Source organism: Malus sylvestris, chromosome 10 (genome assembly GCF_916048215.2).
Source record: "Malus sylvestris chromosome 10, drMalSylv7.2, whole genome shotgun sequence".
Taxonomy (NCBI): Eukaryota; Viridiplantae; Streptophyta; class Magnoliopsida; order Rosales; family Rosaceae; genus Malus; species Malus sylvestris.
The window spans coordinates 37,969,123-37,995,802 of NC_062269.1; the positions used below are offsets into that span (position 1 = coordinate 37,969,123).

General features: G+C 37.0%; 3 protein-coding genes and 1 non-coding gene across 4 annotated transcripts; 2 read left to right on the forward strand and 2 right to left on the reverse strand.

Annotated features, from left to right (window-relative positions):
* Window positions 1-3,496: 3,496 nt before the first annotated feature.
* On the forward strand, window positions 3,497-6,994 carry LOC126586943 (uncharacterized). The gene is made up of 11 exons (XM_050251905.1): window positions 3,497-3,774; window positions 3,915-4,040; window positions 4,329-4,398; window positions 4,477-4,601; window positions 4,829-5,044; window positions 5,185-5,271; window positions 5,363-5,824; window positions 5,917-6,026; window positions 6,105-6,210; window positions 6,297-6,551; window positions 6,668-6,994. The coding sequence occupies exons 1-11, from the start codon at window positions 3,625-3,627 to the stop codon at window positions 6,791-6,793; spliced, it is 1,833 nt and encodes a 610-aa protein (XP_050107862.1). The 5' UTR covers window positions 3,497-3,624; the 3' UTR covers window positions 6,794-6,994.
* Window positions 6,995-8,339: 1,345 nt separating this feature from the next.
* Window positions 8,340-14,587, forward strand: LOC126587325 (acetolactate synthase small subunit 1, chloroplastic-like). The gene is made up of 12 exons (XM_050252363.1): window positions 8,340-8,634; window positions 9,801-10,014; window positions 10,096-10,179; window positions 10,543-10,611; window positions 10,811-10,894; window positions 11,398-11,550; window positions 11,878-11,964; window positions 12,751-12,855; window positions 12,947-13,069; window positions 13,477-13,629; window positions 13,956-14,021; window positions 14,139-14,587. Exons 1-12 carry the CDS (start codon window positions 8,423-8,425, stop codon window positions 14,220-14,222), a joined length of 1,434 nt encoding a protein of 477 aa, XP_050108320.1. The 5' UTR covers window positions 8,340-8,422; the 3' UTR covers window positions 14,223-14,587.
* Window positions 14,588-14,816: 229 nt separating this feature from the next.
* On the reverse strand, window positions 14,817-14,890 carry TRNAI-AAU (transfer RNA isoleucine (anticodon AAU)). Its single transcript has one exon. It is a non-coding gene; the product is annotated as a tRNA-Ile (tRNA).
* A 5,309-nt stretch (window positions 14,891-20,199) lies between these two features.
* Window positions 20,200-20,853, reverse strand: LOC126587326 (precursor of CEP14-like). Its single transcript, XM_050252364.1, has one exon. The coding sequence runs from the start codon at window positions 20,757-20,759 to the stop codon at window positions 20,469-20,471; it is 291 nt and encodes a 96-aa protein (XP_050108321.1). The 5' UTR covers window positions 20,760-20,853; the 3' UTR covers window positions 20,200-20,468.
* Window positions 20,854-26,680: the final 5,827 nt, after the last annotated feature.

Genomic DNA, 26,680 nt, shown 5'->3' on the forward strand with positions numbered 1-26,680 from the left:
TACATTTAGAAGCACATATTTCTCCATTAGTGATTGGCTTTAATGATTGTCTTTATGTTTTCCCTTTCACTAGTAGTATGGGGAAGGAGTTGACTTATTAGCATTTCTCTTTTTGAAATTGTTACCAATCATTCCATCACCTTCTCTAGGAGCACATTTTCTCACCACCAAAAACTATAGTGTATGCACCTAAACATCTGTCACGTGTCTTTCACTTATCTTGGTTTATTTTTTTTCAAAATTTAAAAAGTAATGTTTAATGTGAAAGTTAACTAGAATTAGGTAAAAAGATGCAGATAATTAGGTGTATGGTGCACCCTATTTATGATGGTGAATAAAAATGCTCCCACCTACTCCTCCTACGTTCTTTGTATACCTTTAATCATCCAAAAATGCTACACTTACCTTATTTTCTATACCATATTTATATCATCTCGCTAATAGAAATGAAACTCACATGTTTTGGTGGAACCTATCTCTATTGGAGAGGTGATGTGGTATGAAAAAATATAATACGTGTAGCAGTACTCCTAATCATCACTTAATTCTAATCACTTCACCAACCAAAACATAAAAAGACTTAATCGCTAGTTTTCGTAGTTACTTAACTTGTACATATACAAGTAGTTTTCTTAAGACACAAACATGTATTAAGCGTGAATATATATTGAACACTAACACTAATAAATGCCCATGACAAAACCAAACATATGGCATAATAAATTATTGAAATGGTACCACACTTAGTACATCAAATGTATCACTCAATAAGCTAAATGTGCTATATTAATACATGTATTTTAATTTTTGAAGTACGTACATTAAATTTAAGACTTTCAGCCCTTGTGTTGGTCTATATGATTGTTATGTATCACTCAATAAGCTAAATGTGCTCTAATTAATATTTGTACCTTATTCCCAATTTTTAATATACGTATATTAAATTCAGGATGTTCAACCCTTGTTTGGTCTATATGATTGAACTAGAACGAATAACTCAGTCATATTTCAATCTTGATGAAGGCAAATGATGAAATTAACTCCCTTTCAGGAATACTAAACACCAAACCAAAATGGAGAACTAATACTTGTGTCTTTTTATAAGGTAGTTGTGGGCAACTTGATCAAACGGTGGATACAAAGGAGCATTTGGTTGGTGGCAAGGGTCGTCCCCGGAGAATTGGGAATAACGTTTGGTGATTGGTTGGGGGAGTAACGTTTGGTGATTGGTTGAGCGATAAGTGCGGAGCTCGCCGACTACAATTTGGCACGTGGTGCCAATACAAAAATACGGATAAGTAGATGCCAATTCCAATTTGGTGATGACGCCGTCAGTAACGTCAGGCACGTGGTTTTGGTCATGGATTGGGCAATTTAATACTAGTCGGTGGTTGGGTGGTGGTCATTTCAAATTTTGTTTATTTGAACAAGTCTTTAGATAATTTGGTTGGATTAAAAATAAGAAAGAAATCATCTCCGGATCTCTTCCACCAAATCCATCAAATCCATCAATTCGGACATTTGAAATTTCATCAAACGGCTAAAAATAGGGGATCATTTTAAAATTTGTGATAATTTTAACCGTTGAATCAAATTTCAAGAACTCGAATTGATAGATTTTATAAAATAGATCTGGCCTTAAAAATATGTTAACTTATGGCCAGTTTTTATTATAATATGACAAACAATATAGAGTTCGTGAAGTAATAAAATATCTTGTGAAAGTAATTATTTTTTAGAAGTTTAGTACTGAATTATCGTGCTATTATGCATTAAAATTAGTCTTTGAAATTCTTATAATTATTTGAATTTTTTTTGTTACTGATGATTTGGTTTGTTTGAGTTTGTCATGTAGTTTGGGTTTAGTTTTTTTTTATGCAAGTTCATTTTCTTGTCATCGATTATTTAGTGATGTCTCATACCCTCTTGATATTCTTATATAATCTTTATTTTCTTTCGAGTTTCTGCCCGGCTGTCAACAAAAAATAAGTAAATAAATAAATATCGTGCTTAAATGGTGGAGATATTAAAGTCCGCAAAACGCAAATATATATTTTGCATGGTTGGGGTTGAAAGGATGGAAAGTGGGGGAAGCAAATGCAATGTCGTTATCATCCCTGCAGGATTTGGTTTATTCGCTGGAATAATAATTGGGTTGCTATTGTAAATAAACAAGGATTGAGGGGCATTCTATTTGTACTCTTTTTCTCCTTTGACTAGCTTACAATATTAGAATATGCTTTGACTTGCTTACCTAATTTTTCCTGCATGGAGAAGGTGAGGAGAGAGAGGGTGAGTGTGGACTCCTTTGGAACAAGATAATATTGCTATACAATCAAGCCTCAAATGTTATTTGTTGATACACTTTTTCATTTAGATTTTTAATCATAATAGGATCTTTCTGTTCAATTTATTAATTTCGAGTTCAAATCATACTCGTATTCAATTTACTGGTTTTGAGTTCAAATCCTTCCCTTATTTTAGTATCGTAAAATTTATTCACTCAAAAATTCTTTTGTGTGCTCCTTTTTTATCAATCGTGTTTTTTTTTTTTTACAAATTTTATGTCAACTGATTCAACTGTTTATTCTTTGAGAATACTAAGGGGACTATCTCAATAGCTGGACTCTCCGACTCTCTGCTAACTCATGTTTTTGATAAAATATTTTATAATTTTAGCACGGAAATTAACATTAAACTATAGAATAGTAGAAAATCTATAGAGAAGCCCACTTTTGAGTCCCTATCTTATTATTTTTCAATTGATCAACCTATATCGTCCTTCCATGTGACCTGACCTCGAAAATTCCTCCAACAACTTAGAATTAGGATCCTCTCCGGATCCTTTTTGTGAGGATCCCGAAGATCCTCCAATCTCTTCCGTTTATCGTATATTGTGCCGTTAGAAATCATTGTAAAATTTTTCATTTAAGATTAAATATAAATAGTATTTGATAAAAATTGGCCGTATGATCTATTATGAACCGACGTGATTGGAAGATCTTCAGGATCCTCACAAAGAGGATCTGGAGAGAATCCTCAATGAACATATTATTGGCTCAAGTTCAAAATGTCCTATTTTAATATATTTTGACTTGGTTTTGCTTGAACAATAAGACATGCTTTTGCTTAATTGATTATTAATTATAAAAATGAAAATGAGTTGCTATCTGCACTTTGAAAAGACTAAAAAGTCCATTCTTTGTGGAAAATATAAAGAAAAAAGGGACATAGGATAACTTTTTTGAAGATCACAATAACAATACGAAAAGAATTGGACAAGTTTTTTCCTACCAATTTCAACCCACATAACAGAATAATAGGTAGCCAAAATGAAAGTGTCAAAGATGCTGTGGATAAAACTAAAATATTGGAGAGCAAAAAATAAACAAAAATGTGCCTATCCGTTTCCCAGTGAATTACAAGGGGAACGACACACACGTCCAAGTCATAGAATTCCAACCGAAACAAGAAACACTACACAACATAAGAAAAAACAGCACAACCTATGCACTCTGGCGATTAATCCAATGTCACTAACAGTATCGATCACTAGCCTATATGACATTACCATCCCTCTCCATGGCATAATACGTAAGAATCGAAACTCGGACAGACGAAAAAATGTCATCGGGGAACGATAGTGGTCCGGTGGATATAGCCATCAATGTTGTGAGGCAGTGGAAGGAGACCTATAGATGGATACCAATATTTGGAGCTGTTGCTGCAATTGCTGCGGCTTTTTTGACTGGTGGAAACAATCTTCCGGCTCCGGTTTGTGTTTTTTGATTAGGGTTCATGTTCATAGTTAATGGCTAGTCACATTTGTTATGCACATGTTCATGTTCATAGATATTTGATGGCCCATTTTATAGCATCTGAAATTTGTTTTTGGTTTGTTTGATGTTTATCAGTTTTCGACACCAATTGAGTCAGGGAGTCTGACACTTCTAAAGGCATTTGTTGTGGCTTGTGTGATCTACGTTCCTGGAGCAGCCTTTGCAAGTTGCGGCTGTTCTGTGAATGACTTGTTTTCTGATGTATGGATTAAAACACTCTATGTTGCTCCAATTCAATTCTATTTTACCTCCAAAGAAATTGGTCGCTATAACATGGATTTTTCTACAACGTGGTTAACTGCACTTTTGAAATTGTGTATTTCATTCATATTATTGATAGTGTTGAAGCTTCTGACCTTATAGTTGTCGATGTGTGACGATATGATTATCAATATGTTGTCGATAAACTTAACTGAAAAAATGTAGTTAACTGCACTCGTAGAAGGGCTGTAACGTATAAATAGCTAATAGAGTTTTCTATATTCCCAGTTTCTCAAGGAAAATCAACCAAGTGAAGGTTTCTTGATGTGGAGTATGGTAGTTGTTCTCATCACTGCAGGTATACTACAACATTAGCATGTTGCTGTATGCAATTTTTTGTATGTTAATTTTCTCATGCCTGTAATTTTTTGGACAGCAACTTGGCTTGCTTTGGCTACATACTTGCAGCTGCCAGTCTCACCGCAGCAATCGATGCAAGGTGCTCTACTGGGAACTATACTTGTTACTGAAGGTTTTAGCTACTTACCCTTGTGGAATAAGGTAATTAAGGTGATATACAGATTCAATTGCTTGATTAGGACGTTGCAGCGAAAACCTTACAAGAGAATGAAAAATGAAAATAATTTCACTTCTCTTCGGTAACTCAACATTCTCTTTGTGCTATTCATTCCGAAAACATGTAAACCTTTGATGTCAAATGCTTACGCTTGTCTTGTCTTTCGCTATTATTCTTTTGTTTCTTACTCTCGAGCAATTGTGAAATACAGAACGCAAATCACAATTTCAATGGCGGAGGAATTCTTTGGATATTTCTTGAATGGACTGTGGCTCCACTCATTGCCTTCGCTTGTGCACTCATACTCTTCAGCGTAATGAAGGCTTCTCTGCTTCGTCGTGAACATGCTGAAAAATGGGTTCTTGTTTTTCTCCCATTTGCCTATGGAATATCTGCTGGACTGCTTTGCCTCTTTTTCATGTTTCAGGTAAATTTCCTTGAGTGCAATTAGTAGTAGAACTTTATTATATATTACATTTTACTTTTGTCGATTTTCCGATGTGAGATTTTTTTCTCCAACACCGTTATCTGCATCAATATCTTCCTTCTTTGTTGTCCATATGGCAGGTCATTCCGTCTATAACAGCGGTTCACAGTTGGGTTACCATTGCTGCAGTTGCCACGGCCACCATGACTGGAGCACTATTATCTTTGGTAACATTTGTAACAAAATAAGATTTTTTTTTTTTTAAACCTTCCTTGCCCATATTTATGTTCAACCTTAATTGGGATCTCTACAAAATAGGGTTTGGTGATTCCTTTGGCCATGAAGAAAGTCAATGTAGACAGAAATTACAAGACCAAGAAGAGAAACATGTCTAAATCCATAGACCAAAAGTGCATCGAAAGCCAAGAACAAACATGCATTAGTACAAAATCTTTGGATGACGAAGCGCAGTTTGAAGAAGCCTTGAAAGATTTCATGCAGATGAGAGTCCTTGATACCGTGTACGAAGAAGAGGATGAGAGGAGCTGGGCTTCACCGGACTCAATAAAGGAACCTGAACCCGAACCTACGCCTGCTCATAGTCACTCAGTTTCCGAAGATCAGTCTAACACGGAGAAATCTAGGTCATTTAGGCAGTTGCTTGAATCTTCTCCAAACCAGGGTCAATCAAGGCACTTTCACAAGATTGACAAAATTACAACACCGGTTGAGAATGCCCTTCGGTTCATAAGAGGCTCATCCAAATCAGCTTTTTCTCATGTGAGTCCTATATATGTATTTCGTACTTGCCTGAATGTTCGGTCACATTACCTTACATTACACTAACACCTTGTGCTTATGTAATTGAATAGGCGAACGAGTATGACAGACAGACCCTTGTTCGCCATGCTCTAGCTGAAAAATATGATGATGTTGAAGGCTTGTTCATTTTCCCACAGATTATAGCTTCGTGTATCTTCGCGTAAGTTCATTTCTGCCAGAAAAACAAAAATTCATTTGATATAACGTATAGTGAAGATATTGACACATGGCATTGCAGGCTTATTCAATCTGCTAATGAAGTAGCTGCCATTGTGAGTCCATATGGAGCTATTCTTGATGTATTTCAACACAGGGTGAAATACTCCGGAAATGGGGAATCTGTGGTGAGTTAACGACTGTATACAATCACGCGTCTACCTCTATTTTCCATATCTTATCCTCTTGACCAATCAATATGAGATTCTTGTAGGAATCCATCCATGTGAACTGGTGGTTTAAGGCGATTGGCGGATTTGGTGCAGCAGTTGGTTTCTTGATCTGTGGCAGGAGGCTGACACAGTGCCTAGGTGGGAAGCTCACTTATATAAGCAACTCAAGAGGCTTAGCAGCGCAACTGTCCACTGTAGCAGCAATGATTCTGGTTCATAAGATTAAGCTTCCGGTTTCAAGTGTTCATGTTTTTGTTGGATCGTTAGTAGGAGTTGGGGTCGCAGACGACGCTCGGGTGAGATTCCTTCAAAATACAAGTTCGTTTCTCGTCATCACACACCAAGAACATTTTAACGATAAGTTATAGGAAAACGTTCAGTCAGACCCTTAATGTTTTCGTTTTTTTTGCAGAATGTTAACTGGAAGCTCCTGTTCAAGTTCATATGTGGGTGGGTGCTCACCATTCTTTTTTGCACTGGGATTGCTTATGTCATCTTCTCAGTGTCTATACACTCCCCAGCCTATGTGGTGCCCTAATCTCTCTCCAATTGTTCCATCAACAATCCATTTTGTTCATTTTCTTTTCTTTTCTTTTTTTTATTCCATTCCTCTATATGTGTGTGTATATATATATTATTTTTATTTTTTAATTCATAAAGCCGACCCCATTTACTGAGATAATACATTATTGTTGTTGTTGATGTGTAACACTCAAATAGTCAAATTTCTGATTAGTCATTTTTGGAAAAACTTCTGTTTTTTTACGTGACATTATGACACATTTGTGTAATACATACACATACATATTTATTTAGTTTATCGCTGTATTTATTTACAGTAATAAATACAGCCTAAAGATGTTTATTTGACAATTTACCAATATTAATGATTGATTTATTTAGTGTGAATGTACCACCTCCATCATTTTTTATGACTTTTTTTGTGAAAGAGCATCACAAGTCACATAATTAAGCCCTTCTTTAAAGGCATTTCTACGACTTCACAACATCAATATAACTTCGCGTAAGAATTGCGTTGACGATTCTCCAACTTTCTCCGTTTTTGTCTTAACATTTTCCTGTCCAAGTCATAAGATAATTGGTCAAAATAAGTACAAAGCCATTTTCTAAAATAGATACATGCATGTTGCTTCCTAAAGGCATTCGAGGAATTTCAATGACTTCTTTGGCGTTTCATGAAGGCTTAGTTTGGGCGGTAGCTAGGGCTTTCAAAAAATTTATATCGAGAGTGATTCACTTCAAATTATTGGAGCTTTGAATTATCCTTTTACCAATTCATCTTCCATTGAACAAATTATGGAGTATATGAAATCATTGCTTCCTTTGATCACTGAGGTCAATTATACTTATGTTCGCTGCCAAGTTAACGGGGTAGCCCATCATCTTGCCTGTTACAGTTTCACAGTCGATTTTTTTTTGCATTTGAACGGACTCTCCTCCAAGATCTATTCTTGACCTACTCTCTGAAGATTGTAACCAAACTTAAGTCGGCTTTTGCCGCTCTTTTATACTCTTTTTCTGGTTGAGTACGATACGAGTACTATCGTTTCCATGATATTTTTTTTTTTGGAGAGATCAAAGATACTAGAGCACGCTTTTGTGTTTGTGTAATTTAATTTGAGATGTGCTATCCACATACCCCATTTTACTTCTCACACATCCTTGATAATTTATGTCCGTTGATCTTCTTCAATTCATCTGATCCGACGGTCGAAAATTAAAAATATGTGTAAGAAGTAAATTTGGGTGTGTGACTATCACACCCCTTTAATTTTAGTGAAGTATATATTTTGCAACACTAAAAAAGAAGGTGACAGATTAATCCACAATGTTTTACTAAAAAAGTGATTAGTCCAATTGCTAATATGTTTAGGTTTTCACGAAACACGTTTGATCATTGTGTTGTGTGGCGAAGGGCCATCGTCGATTCGCATCAACAATCACCGTTCATCAAAGAGATTCAGAATCTCACGTGGCGAAAGGCCATCGTCGATGACCGTTCATCAAAGAGATTCAGAATCTCTCACGTGCCAAAATTTGCCAAATGGCTCCCGAGGTCTTCTTTCTTTAGTATCTCAGGTCGCGCCTTCTGATTCTCTCTCTTCATAAGACACTGTCAGGATCCCTCTCTCCAAATAACCCACCAATGGCGGCTGTGTCATCACCATTCTCCACTTCACTAGTGGCCCAGAAACCGAGTTTCCCAGTGGATTTCCGGCATGGGTTTTCCACAAGCTTCGATCTTGGCCGCCAGAGGCCGCTCAAAGGGAAGAGTTCCGAGCTGAAGAAGCTGGTGATCTCTGCTAGCACTGGCAATGCTGTTTCTGTCAGTGATTCTGTGCCTTCATTGACTTCTAAGTGAGTACTTCTCGTGATTAAATTTGCTTTTTTCCCCCTCTAATTTACGTTTCGACTCTTTCTGGGTTTGCTTTGCATGCAATAAAGTTTCATTTTTTGGTATTTTTGTGCACTTTTTGGTTGAAATTTACTTGCTTTGTTTCTTGGGTCTCGCTGAATATTTGTGGGGTTTTTGTTATTTTAGCTGCTGGATTTAGTGCTTTTGCATAGAACTGTTTTAACATTGTTATTTTTGTCTTTATTTATTAATATTTAGCGAGTAACATAAATTTTATTTTCATCATTGGGTAATTGGCTTTGATAATTTAATTGTTCCAACCAATAATTTTATCATTGGGTAATTGGCTTTGATAATTTAATTGTTCCAACCAATAATTTTTTTTTTAAGTTCGGGTAAATCGACTTTGATGGTGACCACAGCCAAATTTATATTTACTGTTCAATTTTGGAACTTCAGTTAAAAAGAATGTAACTTTGAAGCATGGATAAGGATACAACACAATACGGTGATACGTAAAATCTCTAAAAACTAGAATACTATACATCATGGATATGGTGATACGTAAAATCTCTAAAAACTAGAATACTATACATCATGGATACAACAATAAAAATATATAATTTGAAACATATTTTAACATGAAAACGTTCAAAAGTTCATTCAAGTGTGGGAGTTATATTCCTTGTTTCAATTAGAGGCAAGCTCTTTGTATTCATCAACTTTCAGCTAAATCTTTGTTTCCTATTAAATTTCTCATCTTAATTTCTCATTTGAAAGTGTAACGGTATCCTAAAAGCTGAATACTTTTATCTGGCAAGTATCCGGAGTATATGATGAGTATCGTATCAGTTGAAGTATCGGATACGGGATACACGACCAAACTAAAGTATCCTTGCTCTCAATGGACCAAGGGAGTGAAAAACTGATGTGGGAGTTAATACTTTTATGGCAAGTGTAGCAAAAGTAAAAGATATAGGCGATGGCTGTGTCAATGAGGCATAATTAGTTCATCATTTCTAAAGCTTTTGTAGCGATGATTCGGAATCCCAGGTCATGGGCCTGGAAGACTATTTCCTTTTTTGTCATGAATGTGCAAGAAATTTTTTATCTGGAAAGACTTCAAGGTGATTTCAAGTTTTCAATTCTGGTTCTATAATCATTTCAGGGTAAAACGCCATACTATTTCAGTGTTTGTTGGGGATGAGAGTGGAATCATAAACCGAATAGCAGGGGTTTTCGCCAGGAGAGGTTACAATATCGAGTCTCTTGCTGTTGGTTTGAACAAGGACAAGGCTCTCTTTACCATAGTTGTGTCTGGGACTGAAAAGGTGTTGAGGCAGGTTGTTGAACAGCTGAACAAGTTGGTGAATGTGATAAAGGTTGGTGGACGTCTTTAGTATTTCGTGTAAAACCTTTTGGTAGTTTCTGCATTATCTTCACTTATAATTCTGCTTTATCAGGTCGAAGACATCTCAAGGGAGCCACAAGTAGAACGTGAACTGATGCTTATCAAACTTAATGCAGATCCAAGTACCCGTGCAGAGGTAAATTTTTGGATCATCCAACCAATATTTGGATAATCGTTCTGATATGTTTAAATGATCCACCCCTAAGAATAATCATCAGTAATATGTGGTTTTAATTCATCTGTATAATTCTCTATAGATAATTTTAAAATGTAATTTTCGCCACAGAACATGTTGATTTGTTATACGTCATGTTGCATTCTATTGTATTTCTGTGTTTTCGGCCCTCTTTTGCGTGTGTACTAGGATGTTGTTGTGTTCTGCATTGGTATTGCAGGCTGGTTAACTTCTTGTTTGATGGTTATCAACACTGTTTAAGATGCTCTTTTATCATTTTAGTTATCATTTTACCTGATCTTGTTTGTGTGATCTGATTTTCAGATAATGTGGTTAGTGGACATCTTCAGAGCAAAAATTGTTGATATCTCTGAACAGTCACTAACAGTTGAGGTGAATTTTAATGCTTATGCCTCCTTTAGTTGTTTAGTTTGCTCAACCCGCATTTGTAAATCTTGGAACTTTTATAAGTTGCTTTAGCCAATATCCTCTTGCCATACAAAGAGTGTGCCGACTTGCAATTTCCTTTATGGCCTCTTATAGTCATACTGGTACCAAATCCATCCATACTTACAAAATCAGTTCATCTCAGATTACTGGGGACCCTGGGAAGGTGGTTGCTGTTCAAAGAAACTTAAGCAAGTTTGGGATCAAAGAGCTTGCAAGAACTGGAAAGGCAAGTTCTATATTTTGCATTCTGATGTTGATGTCCATTTATGCATGTGTTAATGGCTGCAACCGTCTTAAACAACGCATGCAACGAGTCATATGTGTAGGATATCCAATAATTAAACGGTTCATGAGTGGCCAAAGAACTTGAACTGTCAAGATGTTCACGACTAACAATTTGGAATAGTATTCCCAATCAGGAAGATACTTATTGTTGTCATGGAGATGCTAAGACAATTTTCTATGGGAGTTGAACATCGTTGTGCACTGGCATTGATGAGTAATGGATGATATTTGTCAACCGCTTCCTTTGTACTTCCCATAATTCTTGATTTCTCTGTTGCATATGTTCTCCCAAAATGCATTTTGAACTTGCAATCAATGATGCAAATTAAGTTAGGGTGGTCATGCAACCCGTCTAGATGTTGACACACTTTTTTTTCCCTTCAATCTTTTATACGTTATGCAAGTATCATCTAAGTGAGGTGTTCAATTTGACTCGTCCGACAGATTGCTTTGAGACGAGAAAAGATGGGTGCAACAGCTCCTTTCTGGAGATTTTCTGCAGATTCTTATCCAGATCTTGAGAAGTCCACGTCTGATGGTGCTCTTGCAGTGAAAGCAAATCGTACGCTCAATGGTGATGCTGTTACTGCCTCAAGGGTATGTTTTTTTGTTGTTCTTTTTCTATCGAGCAGATTTCATATGTGCGGTTAATTTCTCTACATGCACGCATAGTTATCTAATTCTTATTTATATGGAATCCTTTTTAGTAACGCTGAAAGGGGTTCTCCTATCATATAATGGGTGCCTCATTCACAATACATTCCAGATATTTAGTTATTTATATGTCGCACAACAAACTGTGTTGTCCTCTGATAAAATCATTAACTGTTATCATTTACGACGATAACATGTATGTGCACAGCTTTTACTCTTGCCTTTGCCATTTTGGATTGAACATAAGCGAACCTCATTTCATTATTGCAGGGCGACGTTTACCCCGTGGAGCCCTATGATGACTTCCGTTTGAATACAGTTCTTGATGCGCATTGGGGTGTTCTCTATGATGAAGATGTAAGTTTCTTTACAATAATCAATTCATTTTGTGTTTCACTTAAGTCCAAATATTGCCTTGTATGAGACGTACAAGGAGGCAAAAGAACGGAGAATTAGATGGAGACCTCAACCATAGAATACAAGCTAGATGGATGAAGTGGAAGAGTGCATCTGGCGTGTTGTGTGACCATCGTATGCCACTGAAGCTCAAGGGCAAATTTTATAGGACGGCAATAAGGCTGGCGATGCTGTATGGCACAGAATGTTGGGTGGTGAAGCATCAACACGTACATAAAATGGGTGTAGTGGAGATGAGGATGCTTCATTGGATGTGTGGGCACACGAGAAAGGATAAGATTAGGAATGAGGATATCCGAGGTAAAGTAGGAGTAGTCGAAATTGAAGGAAAGATGAGAGAAAATCGGTTACGGTGGTTTGGACATGTGCAAAGAAGGCCTACTTACGCTCCGGTTCGAAGATGTGACTACGGGACAGAGGTTCAGGGCCGATGGGGTAGAGGAAGACCTAGGAAAACTTTGGAAGAGACCCTAAGAAAAGACTTAGAGTACTTGGATCTAACGGAGGACATGACACAGAACCGAGCGCAATGGTGTTCTAGGATTCATATAGCCGACCCCACTCAGTGAAAAAGGCTTTGTTATTGTTGTTGTTGTTGATGATGAGACGTACAAGGTGGAAAAATCGATGTATCTGCTTAGGAAGTAGGCTCTTTATTCATGTTTGCTTTACTCTACAAACCAATGCCATTGAAACCTTACCTGTGCCGTTCATTCTAATATGCAGTCAAGTGGGGTTCGATCACACACTTTGTCTATGATTGTAAATGACTATCCTGGAGTTCTAAACACAGTTACAGGAGTCCTGTCCCGAAGAGGTTATAACATTCAGGTTTGTTGATTCTGATCCGCGCTCACTTTTTACATTTGGTTTTCTTGGGCCTTTGCTCATGTGGTCATTGGATTTCATTTCACACTTCTAGAGCCTGGCTGTGGGGCCCGCTGAAGTGGAGGGGCTTTCTCGCATTACAACAGTTGTTCCCGGTACAGACGATTCAATATCCAAGTTGGTTCAGCAACTCCACAAGTTGATAGATCTTCATGAGGTGAGGGTTACAATGTTCAAATATGCAAATTAAAAAATGTGTTGAAAAAGCTCGTACACACTTGAAACTCTGCATTTCCGATTCTAATCACTTTTTGCAAGTCAAATGCCATTGTTTCGGTCGCAATCTGGTCGGTGTGGTAGGTTGGGGTTGATGACTAAATATAAAGTAGTTCTATGACCCATGATCTTTTTTTTTCCCCTCTCCATATTTCGATTAATCAAAATCTGCTCCTCAGTTATCTGTCAGTCATCGATAGGAGGCAGCCTTGATAATAAGATCCTACCGAATTCAACATTGATGAGTTAATGAGTGTTAATTTTGAGATGATGAAGTTTTTCCAAGGTTAATCACAAAATAAGATTTGTTCATGCCTTCATGGATGATAACGCTGGTTGTTCCTCCAGGTTCGGGATATTAGTCACTTACCGTTTGCTGAGCGAGAGTTGATGTTGATAAAGATTGCTGTGAACACTACTGCTAGAAGGGATGTTCTTGATATTGCCAGCATTTTCCGTGCCAAAGCTGTTGATGTATCCGATCATACAATTACCCTTGAGGTTGAGGCTTTTTCCCGCACTCCTATTATTTGTTATACTTTCACAAAAATTCTAGAAGCAGGGTAGTTGTTCTTGCTTTCCTTTGGTCCTTGGAGTTTGGACCATGACTCATCTCCCTGAGTAAGACTAATAGCAATAGATGGCGATACCATTCATGGATTCTCACATACAGAACAAGAATTTGTGAGTTACTAGTCTTATGGAATCTGTTGAGAAGTTCTGCCTCCGAACAGGATCAATGTCAGCGTGGTTCTTGTATTTAGTTGTATTAATGAATGCGATTATCGCCAATCTTACTAATACGATCTACTCATGATTGTTTTCAGCTGACTGGTGATTTAAATAAGATGGTTGCACTGCAGAAGTTACTAGAGCCCTATGGGATTTGCGAGGTCTGTTTTCTCATTCTTTTGTTGGTCTTGTACTGAACAATTAACTTAGCATTTAAATTTCAGGTTTCCACATGAGCTTTGGTCCTCATGTCTTAACATTGTTTTTCCTCCTTGAAGGTTGCGCGGACTGGGAGGGTGGCGTTACAGCGGGAGTCTGGTGTGGATTCCACATATCTCCGCGGATACCCCCTTCCGTTGTAATGCCTGTTCCTCGACCATTTCCTCTCTTGCCATCCATTTTGACGAGCTCACTGTGTGCCTAGCTTTGTTCATATGATAAGGAATAAAAATCCAGTTGGGCTGTTAGGTCTAAAGAAAGAGTGAATCAACCAACGTCTTCTTTTGGAGATCATTGATAAACACTGGATAGAAGATCCGACTCCCACGAACCCTGTGATGGTAAGCCGGTGTTTTACCCGGGAAGCAATGTATGGAGGTTAAATTAAGAAAGTAGAGTGTGTCAGTCAGTGTTTAAGGCTTAGGTTACTAAATTTATGTTGTATCAGTGCAACAAGCACATGTATGTTTGTGATAGCACATTGGCTCTTGTTCTTCCTTGCAGAGAATTCAGCAGATCAAATTCTTCAATGGGGGTAACGAACGAATCGAGGTTTTCAGCGACTATTCTCTGATCGTTCGTTACCCCGAAAACCGTTACCAACAACTCTAAAAGTCAAGGCAATTTCTTCGCATAACTAATAAAAACTTAGCTCGCTTCTAAAAGGCAGATCCAGGTGGAGAGGGAAAAAAAAAAAAAAAAAAAAACGGAACGAACTTGATTGCGAAAACAAAATGTGGCCCATACAGGTCTCGAACCTGTGACCTTCGCGTTATTAGCACGACGCTCTAACCAGCTGAGCTAATAGGCCAGTTGGCATTCCCTTCGGTTTTAATTAATTTATTCTACAAGGTTTTGGAAATAACGTTAGAAATTTCCAAATTTCCAAATTTGTCACTTAATTATTAAATCATACAATTTCAACCCTTTTGATTAGAAAGTCTCCTAAAGCTTGTCCACTGGATACGATCTGATCGATGGTTTTGGGTAGTTGGTTGTTATTGCTGCTAGTGCTTCGATTGGTTGCATTCTAATCTCCAAACGCATGTGGTGCATGAAATATTCTTTGTTAAATCCGCACTCGTTCTTGAATTATTGGTTTCAAAAAAGCCTCTCATCAACTCATCCCAAAAGCACTTCTATCTTCAAAAGTGCACTTCAATTACGAATCAAATCAATCTGTAATATTTGTCCCTACCATATATGAAACAACAAAAAGAAGGATGGGTACTCAAAAAAGTATGTAATAGGAGGATAACCACACTTTGCTACTTTTTTTTCAAAAGTGATATTCTAAGAGCTTGCGTTCACGAAACGTGGAGCTCAATCTATCAGCAAAATCATTGCATTTACCTTTCTCGTGAAAAATAGTCGGAGCTAATTTCAAAACCAAAATGATGGTAGTAGGATGCTGAAATCTTATCAATGACAAAATCATGAGAAAGAAATGCACGTCGACTAGTATATTATTGTGAAAGATGAGCTTTTATATAGTCTAAATTCAGTGTCAAAAGTTACAACAAGAACATGAACTATCATGGAGAGAAAACGTCGGCGACGAATTAGTTTATGTTTTTTAAATTTTCCAAAGTTGTCATCATTTATATTCTCTGCTAACGTCTATCCAATAAGTCACATTATGTACAATATCATTTAGTTGCTGCCATTCCATGCATGTAAAAGCCACCATATATAGCATGCTACTCGGGTCACTACCAAAACCCTAGATGCTGGCTATCATGCATTCCGTCGGTCGGAAACCCTTTTCTTTCTTCTTAAACATCATATTAATAGTTCTCTTAGTTTTGGCACCCATAGCATCTGGAATTCGAACCTACCCGACACCAAATGTACCGGATTATAAAAGCCAAGGCGCTTCGGAGACGCCTGCAGCTGTGCCTCGGCTGGTGCTGTTAGATTTGAAGGAGAGGCTAGCTAGTGGCTGTTTTTCATCATGTGGTTCTTTCTAAGCGTCCTATCCCACCTTCGGGTCCAAGCCATAGGAGCAACAAGGCACCTAATTCTTCAAGGCATTTGTTATTAAATAGTCCATGATTTGCTATTAACAAGTGCGACATGCCTACTTTTGTTTAATAGTTTCGCTTACACGACACGTTAGTTCCACTCAAAACTAAAAGTCAAGCCGCCAACATATCTAGAGGTAGCGCTACCCAATGTAGGTCGACACTGGTTAGTCAATGGCCGCCAGCTGGTGAATTGTTTCATGACAAATATGGGAGCCAGACTTGCTTGCACCCACACTCTTCTTTAGTTTTTGTTTTCTCTTATATATTTCAGTGATTGATTTAACTTGAGCTGCACTTCTGCATTATTGATATGGAAACATAATTAATCTGAATGCCAAAAATCACAAACCAAGTGGAGGCATTTTGGTCCTATGGCTATGATCAGGTCTAAATTAATGAACGAGCGCACGGTTGTGTGGATCCCTTGAGTTGGTTCGATGTTCTTGAGCCTTGGTTTAGTCATTTTTTACGACGTTGTCTAGTCAAATTGAAATTAAGCGAGGGTGTGCAACTCAAGTACTCGAGAAGATTTATTTATGCACCCAAGTTTTAAGTTTGATTTATGTTTCCTCAATATTGCTTGTGTAAAAAGAAAATTATATTGAAATTGAACAAGAGGAGTGTAGCTTAAGTGGCTAATTAAGATTATTTATCGATGCACCTGAAGGCTGAAGTTTTAAGTTTGAGTCTCCTCCTTCAATATCACTTATATAAAATGCAAAAACAAAACAAACAAATATTGAAAGTTAAAATATTTCATCTTTCTTTTTTTCTTTTTTGAATTACTTCGTGTATAAGTGACTAGTCTTTCATATACATGACAACAAATTAGTCTGCCAAATTGTGAATTTTGTTTCTTCAAAGTTCCCTTTTTTTCCTTTTCACTTCGGTCACTTTCCAAGAAAGCCGGATATGTGAAAAGACTTATGAGTGAAACCTGCTTGATCTTAGAATTTAACAGGCCATGACTTTGAAAGTTGATAGATATTATATTCTTGGAGAAAATAAGAAAGTTGTAGACTCTAATTAATACTGTGCATGCTTCTCTGATCCTAGCTACATGGTCAATCCTGGTGGTTAGAATAATATCCACGCACCATATATGTATTTCTACTTATGTCTCATTCAACTGATGGATGTGTTTCTTTGCAAGTGGCACCCTTAAACAGTAATTATATCTTCCTTATGGGCGTGATTGATATGTTAATTTTAGGAACATGTCTCCGCTTTGGAATTTTTTGACGCACTAGAATAGAAAAGACACATGAACTCCTAGACAAAACTTCATAAATACTAGCATATTCCAAATTAAATTTGAGAAAGGAACTGCAAGCGATGAATTGTCTTGAGTTTATAGCTTTTCTTTTAAACACATTGTCTTTCGAGTTCACGCCCTTATTCTTTACTTAGGCCATCTCCAACTGAAGGCTAGCCAGATGGCTCGTTTTAGTCCTCTGTCCCTCCAAGAAATTAATATTTTAATGAACAATGCATGGTCATATTTCTTACCATCTCCAACCGAGGGCCAAAGGGCCATAGGGCTCGTTTTAGCCCTGTCACAAAAAACCATCTCCAGCCGAGGGCCAAACATAATTTATTATTTAAAAATTACAACTTAAATTCAAATCCAACGGCTAAGTGACGTCAGCTAGCCGTTGGATTTGAATTTTTTTTTGCTATAAATAGGGTGGATATTGGGTTATAATTCACACACCTTTGAATTCAATCTATTTCAATTCAATCTCTTTCAATTCAAGTTTGCAATGAATTCCAACTTTGGATCATTTTCAGATTCCAACTGGGGGTCCTCATCCAATTCCAAATTGGAAGAAAAATGGGCGCAGATGAGACAAGAAGATGATGAGTCTGATGAAGAAGATGAAGCATGGCGCAACACACAAAACAGAGTAGCAACCATGGCTATGGCCATGGTGTGTCAACCAACTCAGGAACAACCTCAATGGGGTGGCTCTGTTGCTGGTTGCTCTTACAAACCACGAAACAGATCGATGATGCATGCCAATCTGATGAGCAACTACTTCAACCCTAACTTGGTATACACAGATGAGGATTTTAGACGTCGCTTCCGGATGAGACGTCATGTCTTCAAGCGTTTACTTTGTGATGTTCAGCATGTCAATATATACTTTCCACAAAAGCGGGACATAGTAGGCTGCCCTAGTTTCTTAGCTCATCAGAAGGTTACTGTTGCACTCCGAAGGATGACCTATAGCTCCCCAGCTGATTCGATGGATGAAACCCATGGTATGTCTAAGTCTACATGCCTTGATACTCTTGCTATAGAATGATATGTTCCCATGCCACAAACAAGTACCTACAACAGGATCTTGTTGCACATCTTTGGGCCAAAAATAACATGGAGTAGGCGTTTAAGTTTTATGTTGTTAACTGTTTTTAAAAATGTTGTTTAGGTTTTATGTTGTTAAATGTTTTTTTATGTTGTTTAATTTATTTAATGTTATTTAATATTGTTTAGTATTGTTTAATGTTGTTTCATGTTACTTAATGTTATGTAATGTTTAATGGTTTAGGAAGGTATAGGGAAAAAAAAAGTTATAAAAAATTTTCAACAAATTTTGTGTAAAAAATAAAAAATAAATAATAACGGCTAGCTGACCGTTGCATTTGAATTCCAGCCCCGCCTGGGGACGGTTGGCTGGCTCATCTGGGCCGGCCGGTTGGCCCTTTTTTGTCCAGTGAGGCCCACGAGCCATTTGGCCTGGCCCTCGGTTGGAGACGGTTTTAGGGCTACTTTCGGCCCTCTGGCCCTATGAACCATTTGATTGGAGATAGCCTTAATGTAAATGAGTGAATGATATCATCGTTTTAATTACAATTCAAACGATGATCAACGTCATTCGTGACATTTACAGTGCAAGTAAAAAAACTTTTGATTGGCACAATACAGATGTCACCGCTCCAATCAATATGATTTCGTGTTTGTAAGATTATAAGAGTAATTTGTTCAACTAATCATGCGACGCAGTAGTTCGACTAAGTACACAAGTGGTCGGCATATGAGGGTCTTGCTCGAAAAACAAGTCCCAAAAACATGCTTTTGCGTTTTCTGGCACTTATCTTTCACAACTTTTAGACTCAGAGAATTGTTATTGACATTCCAAAAATCTAATTTTTTACTCTAAATTTTATATAATTAGAAAGAAAAAAACATTTGTGTGAAGTGTAGAATGAAATTTGTGAAATGCTAATAACAGTTACCCAGACTCAAATGGCATTACCATTTTATACACTATACTCTTCAACATTGTTATTCTATTTGTTTATGTTCTGTCCAACACTAAATGAAAATATTTTATTTTAATTCATTGATATTCTTACACTAAGGAGATGAAGAGTTCGGCAAAGCCATACAGTGGTCAACCTAATTTGATATCGAATTTGTCATTCACAAGATTCAAACCTAAAACCTTTAACTTATAAGTGAACGGAAATATCATCAGATCGAGTCGTAGTACTGAGTGACATTCCCACCCAATTAATATAAAAGAAAATCTCTCTTTTAGGAACTTTGCTTTTTGGGTGATGATCTATTTGTAGAACTTTAACAAAGGCCAAAATGTTCCAAATGCTCAGCACTTTTGCTACTTAAATGAACAATTGACGTTAGAAGCTCTATGAACCACTTAAGAAAAAAGAATTATAGCTTATGGAATCATCAGGAATTTGGAGAGCTCTTAATTAGGAGATGCCAAATTTAACCAAATGCAAGCGAAGGTTCTGAAATGCTCAGTCCTCACCCAAGAATGGACAATAATCCTTGTTCCTCTCTTACCTTTTACTTTTATATCATTCTTCTATTTTCTCTTTAAAATTCGCATAACTATTTTTTGGACAAGGATCATCTTCGGATTCCTTCCATTAAATCCACAAAATCTACTAATCCGGATCATTAAAATTTAATCTAACGGCTAAAAACAGGGGTTTCATTTAAACGTTATAATAACTTTAACCGTTTGATCAAATTTCAAGAGTCCGAATTAATGAAAAAGATTGGAAAGGATCCCTTTCCCTATTTTTCAACGTTGACAGGATATAATATTAAACAAAAAGAAAAAAGGGTAACCCAAATATAATAAAGAATTTGAACAATGGTACAATAAGGTCTTGTAAAAGCACCGTCTTTATAATATCTAAAGGGTTGCAGATTATGAAAATGAATCCCAACAAATTACTGTCTATACATTTCTCTTCAACTCCTTAAATAACTACTCCACTATAAAAATTAAAAATTAAAAAAATCCAAAACTGTAGTGACTATAGAGATCTAACAGCCAATGAAAAAAATACGAATAGTTATTGCGAATATATAACTGATACTGATCAATGGCCGACGCCGGGGCTGGGAACAGACTGCGCCAGAATCCGATTTGGTTCAACGCTAAGATGGCGTGCGATGAGCTTTTCGTTGATGACGACGGCGTGACCCTTCTTGCTTGGGGTAGAAGCAGGCACGTTGCCCTTCGGAAGGGCACTTAGAAACAGAGAAGCCTCTTTCTTCTTGTACTCGGCATCGTCCTTCTTTACATCCGAGAGCTTTCTGCTTTCTAGAATTGACACAAATGAGGCCATTACCACTAAGAAAATGAGTGCGAAAGCGCTCAGACGAGGCATAGCAGTGAAGAATGGAGAGAGAGACAGAGAGAGAGAGAGATTTGGAATTGTGGGTTTTGTGTAGGTTAAAGAAATGCTGATGGGGGGGCTTGGCTTGGGTTAGGCCGTGTATATATAGTAGTAGTAGGGTAAGTAAGAAAGTTCGTGTACCGCGTGGCGGCGAGAGAGAGAGAGAGAGGAGCTTGGGGATCACGGTAGCACGGTCCACAAGGAGGTGGCCAAGTCAAGATCAAGTTGGAAGAGAGAGTCAGGTTAGTCAGAGGAAATTCTGGCAATATGTCATTTCGTATAATGTGGGAGACGGAGAGGGGTACCTGCTTTCTAATTTGGTAAATTAGAGGATCTGTGCTGTTGAAATTTGATCCAACGGTTACAAATAGAAGTTCAGTTTAAAAGTTATAATAACTTCAGCCGTTAAATCAATTTTCAACCGTACGAATCTTCTGATTTGGTAGATTGGAAGGAAGGGATCCGGAGATGATTCCTTTCCGTGGGACACTACAGGGGGTGTGAGAGGAGGCCGCGTGGAGGAATTGGAGGCTTGCTTTGGTGGGTGTGAGCTAAGCCGCCGGCCATATTTTCTTCCTTTTCTTCGTAATTTGCACTTCATGAAAACACATGCACCGTCAAATACCAACACCTTTCCTCCCATTTAATGCACCTCGGCTTGGCTCAATTATAATCAGCTGTCACTCCGGGCTCCCTTTAAATTTATCTTATATTTATAGTGTAATTTTTTTGAGATATCTGATTTTCGCATTTTCATCTTTTTTGTTTTGTACATTTTTTTAATTTAATTTTTAAATTAAATAAACTAAAAATTAACGAACTAAGATAAAAGACAAAATTGCATAAAAATGCATGTGAAAGTCACTTGTTAATAAATAGAGGTAGAATATGTAAAGATTTGAAAAGTATATATAGAAATTAAACTATTAAAGTATCAAATAAATGCTCTTCGATAACAAGTTTCTTATTTAAAAAAAAAAAAGCAATATATATACACACACGTTTGTAAATAATAGTAGATTTAAGTTCATAAGTACTTACATAATCTTTTGATTATGCTCGTGATGAATTCAATTAAAAGTGAATTAAGGCGTTCAAGTTGCAAGGATAATTAACTCATTCTTTTATGTTGGTCTTATAATAATCTGCTCTTGTGCTTAACACTTAAAGGCAACTTTCTTTCACACCTAAATTCATTTGCTCTTCATAACTCAACCCAATTTTAATTAAGGATAAATAGCCAAAATGGTCTCTGAGATTTGCATAACTCATCACTTTGGTCCCTGAGATTCCAAATCGATAAAAGTGGTCCCTGAGATTGTCCACCATCCATCATTTTGGTCATTCCGTTAAAAACTCCGTTAAGTGTCCTGGAGCTCTTGACCGGAAGTTTGGGCAATTTTCAAAGCTTCGTAACTCAATTATTTCTTAACCAAATTTGACCCATAATATATCAAAATGAAAATAGGAAAGTGTAGAATAAGATTATACCTATTTCAAAGCCTAATGGTTGCCGGAGATGGCCAGAAAATAGCCTCAAAGTTGACTGGTCCGAGTGAAAACTTGAAAACTCGCCGGAAACTGGGTAAACTTTAAATGTTCGTAACTTCTTCAATACTCAACGAAATCAGTGATTCAAAAACGAAAATCATACTTCTCAACAAGACAAAGAGAATGGAACATTTTTCGACTGCTAAATCGTCTTGGTTAGGCCGGAAAACAGCTCGAAAGTGACTAACTCGAGACCAAGATAGCCACTTTCGAGCCGTTTTCCGGCCAAACCACCGCAAGTTAGCCATAAAAAAGGTACAATTCTCTTTGTCTAATCGAGAAGTATGATTTTAGTTTTTGAATCACTTGATTTCATTTAGTATTGAAGAATTTATGAACGTTTAAAGTTTACCCAGTTTCCGGCGAGTTTTCAAATTTTCACTTTGACCAATCAACTTTGAAACTATTTTCCGGCAATCTTCGGCAACCATTGGGATTCGAAATAGGTATAATTTTATTCTACACTTTCCTATCTTCATTTTGATATATTATGGGTCGAATTTGGTTAAGAAACGATTGAGTTACGAAGCTTTGAAAATTACCCAAATTTCCGGCCAAGAGCTCCGGGACACTTAACGAAGTTTTTAACGGAATGACCAAAATGATGGATGGTGGACAATCTCAATGACATCTTTTATCGATTTGGAATCTCATGGACCAAAGTGATGAGTTATGCAAATCTCAGGGACCATTTTGGAGATTTACCTTTTAATTAAAGGCTAAACTTTTTCAATAGAGCCTAATATATATTCCCAAAACATCTTTTTTTCATTTCCTTGAAATTTAAAGCTTTTTCCTTTGAAAAAAAACAACAACCATAACTGTCATAGTGAAGGCCAATCCTTGTTGGTGACACAACACCTCCTTCTTAGGTGCACAATAACATGCCTCTAATTTAAAGGCATTGCAAGGAAGTTCCTACATGAGGAGAGTTACACTTTTAGCTGAGGTGTGAAAACAATCTACTTAACCAAAATCTATACGATTTGTTTATTTAGGTATTAACAGAAAGAAAAATATAAAAGTGAAGGTTGTGAAAAGCATGGGACATGGCATTCTCCCGGCTTGACCTGCAAAGCGCAGCCAAGCCATTTGTTTTCTGAGGGCTGAAGCTTTGGGACTTGGGGAGGTGGGAGATCGGGGATTGGTGGGCAAAGTCACAGCCGTGAAGCTCAAGAGCAAGATCCATGTGGTCCCTGATCATAACGCAACAAAAATATAAAAGTGACGAGTTTTTTCTTTTTTACGTGGAACTTTGATTGAACGATATCTTAGAGAAGAAAAACGGGAACCATCTTTTTAATTCAAAGGTCTCACACTCGTAAATCACATTACGACGTAAGTAATTTTATTGAGCTTTTTACTCTTATTTTTAAAAAGCAACAAATTTCTTCGATTAATTAATTAAGGTCTAAACCTCTTTAATTAATAAGAATTCAAGATGATCATATTTTAAAGAAGAGACAACTTTCCACATGTAGATAATTTCTGAAAATTCAAAAATCTCACACTCGTAAATCACATTACAACATAAGTTTATAATTTTATTGAGCTTGTTACTCTTATTTTTGAAAAGCAACTAATTTCTTCTATTAATTAAGGTCTGAACCTCTCTAATAAGACAATCATATTTCGACGAAGGGACAACTTTCCGCACGTAGATGATAATTCCTGAAAGCATAGCTGCAGAGAATATGCATTATTATTCTTGAATATTTTGGCCATATGCATGCATGCTGAAAATGAAGGGTGCAAAATATTGACTGAGAGTTTTCGATGCTCTGGGAAGATAGACCAAACTGACGTGTGCACACAGGAAAAAGAGACTCCAGGAATAAAATTACCAGATAGTAGATCATAAGATCATTGAAAATAGTAATACCACGCGTTTAATTTAATTTAAAGGGTTGCATTTGGCAATAAACAATATACCGTTCAAAATATATGTTAGTTTTTTCTTCAATTGTCAAATATATACAGCTCAAAGATCAGTTTTCATTTTTTAAGGTTATTTTTGTAATAACCCGTATTTAAAAATAAAAAAAAGGTTATATATACGTATAATATTATTTTGTTAGGCCTTAACTTAATCTCTTGACTTGTTGATGGAAAATCACCATTGCTAGCTTCATTGATCTTTAATTTGAAGCACAATCAGGAACAAAGAGCTGAGAGCTTGAATTGGGGATTATCTAACTAGAATTGGTGTGATATTTTTAACAAATGGTGAGGTGGCAAGTTGAGTTAATGTAGTGTGATTATTCATCCCTGAACATTGGAGAGGTGTGAGTCTATATAGGGCCATAGATTTGTATTTCAATTATTTGTCTATATTTTCTCTTCAATGCTTCAGTCTATCATTCCAAATTCTCCAATGAGATAACCACATGTGGATTTGAAATGCAAAGTAGACGTAAGTGAAGATCTTTAACATCCAGTAGTACAGCTTCTTCGATCAGATTTACTCTCTATAAATGGAGAAGAACGAAGGAGAAAAAGGGAGGAATAGAAACACCACCACATGAGCAAGAAGAATGTCTTCTTTCTTAGACCAATCCCTCCTTCACTATCCATTTCTTTCATATTATGTCAAGGCTTGAAGCCATTTCCATTGTATTTTGTAAATCTTTCATACATAGTGAAATACAAATCTATATCCACCTCTAGTGGACGTAGCCGAATTGGTGAACCACTTAAATCTTCGTGTTCCTTTGTCTAATTGCAATAGATTTGAGTTGAGCAAACCATTTAAACACTGAGTTATTAAATAGAAACATAATGGAAAAGGAGGATCGACAAATTAAATGAGGAAATGGTAACATATTGCTTATCATTTATATTAAAGATTATTATTTTGTTATTAATATTATGATTATACTACTCTTGTCACTAATCAATTTGATTTATGTTGAAGCTTGCAAGCTTATTAGATAAAATGTGAGTATTGATATCTATGTGCACATGACATATACATATGCATTGCAAAGTAAGAAAAAGAGTTGTGTTGTGTCCAGTGCTCACTTGTGTAAAGTGTTTGAGTTGTGAGGATATTCAAGGGTTGAAGTTTGCCTTTAATATAAAATAATGAACCTTCTACTCTTTTTATCGTCGAATCCGGAAGGAAGAAGTCGTTGTAGCTTTGAAGAAGATGAAGCATAAAAAAGCAATAGGCCCAGACGATATACCAATCGAAGTGTGGAAACTTTTGGGAGAGACAGGTATAACATGGCTCACTGACCTTTTCAATAGGATTTTGAAAACGAAGAAGATGCCAAATGAGTGGCGAATGAGCACTTTGGTGCCTATCTACAAGAATAAGGGCGACGTACAAAATTGCATGAACTATAGGGGTATTAAGCTAATGAGTCATACAATGAAGCTCTGGGAGAGAGTCATTGAGCATAGATTGAGGCAAGAGACACGGGTTTCGGACAACCAATTCGGGTTCATGCCAGGGCGCTCAACCATGGAGGCAATCTATCTCTTACGAAGATTGATGGAAAGATATAGAGATGGGAAAAAGGATTTACACATGGTCTTTATAGATTTGGAAAAAGCGTATGATAGGGTCCCAAGAGACATTCTTTGGAGGATTTTAGAGAAGAAAGGAGTACGAGTAGCATATATCCAAGCTATAAAGGATATGTATGAAGGAGCAAAGACTGCCGTAAGAACTCATGAAGGACAAACCGAAAGCTTTCCCATAACTGTAGGATTACATCAAGGCTCATCCTTAAGTCCTTACCTTTTTGCGTTGGTAATGGATGAGTTAACACGACATATTCAAGATGATATTCCTTGGTGTATGCTTTTCGCAGACGATATAGTGTTGATAGATGAAACTCAGGAAGGGGTAAATGCAAAGCTTAACCTTTGGAGAGAAGTGTTGGAATCTAAAGGTCTTCGCCTAAGCCGATCAAAGACAGAATATATGGAGTGCAAGTTCAGTGCAAATGGAGGCCAAAACGAGTTAGGGGTGAGGATCGGAGATCAAGAAATACCAAAGAGCGACCGTTTTCGTTACCTAGGATCTATCTTGCAAAAGAACGGAGAATTAGATGGAGATCTCAACCATAGAATACAAGCTGGATGGATGAAGTGGAAGAGTGCATCCGGCGTGTTGTGTGACCGCCGTATGCCACTGAAGCTCAAGGGAAAATTTTATAGGACGGCAATAAGGCCGGCGATGCTGTATGGCACAGAATGTTGGGCGGTGAAACATCAACACGTACACAAAATGGGTGTAGCGGAGATGAGGATGCTTCGTTGGATGTGTGGGCACACGAGAAAGGATAAGATTAGGAATGAGGATATCCGGGGTAAAGTAGGAGTAGCCGAAATTGAAGGAAAGATGAGAGAAA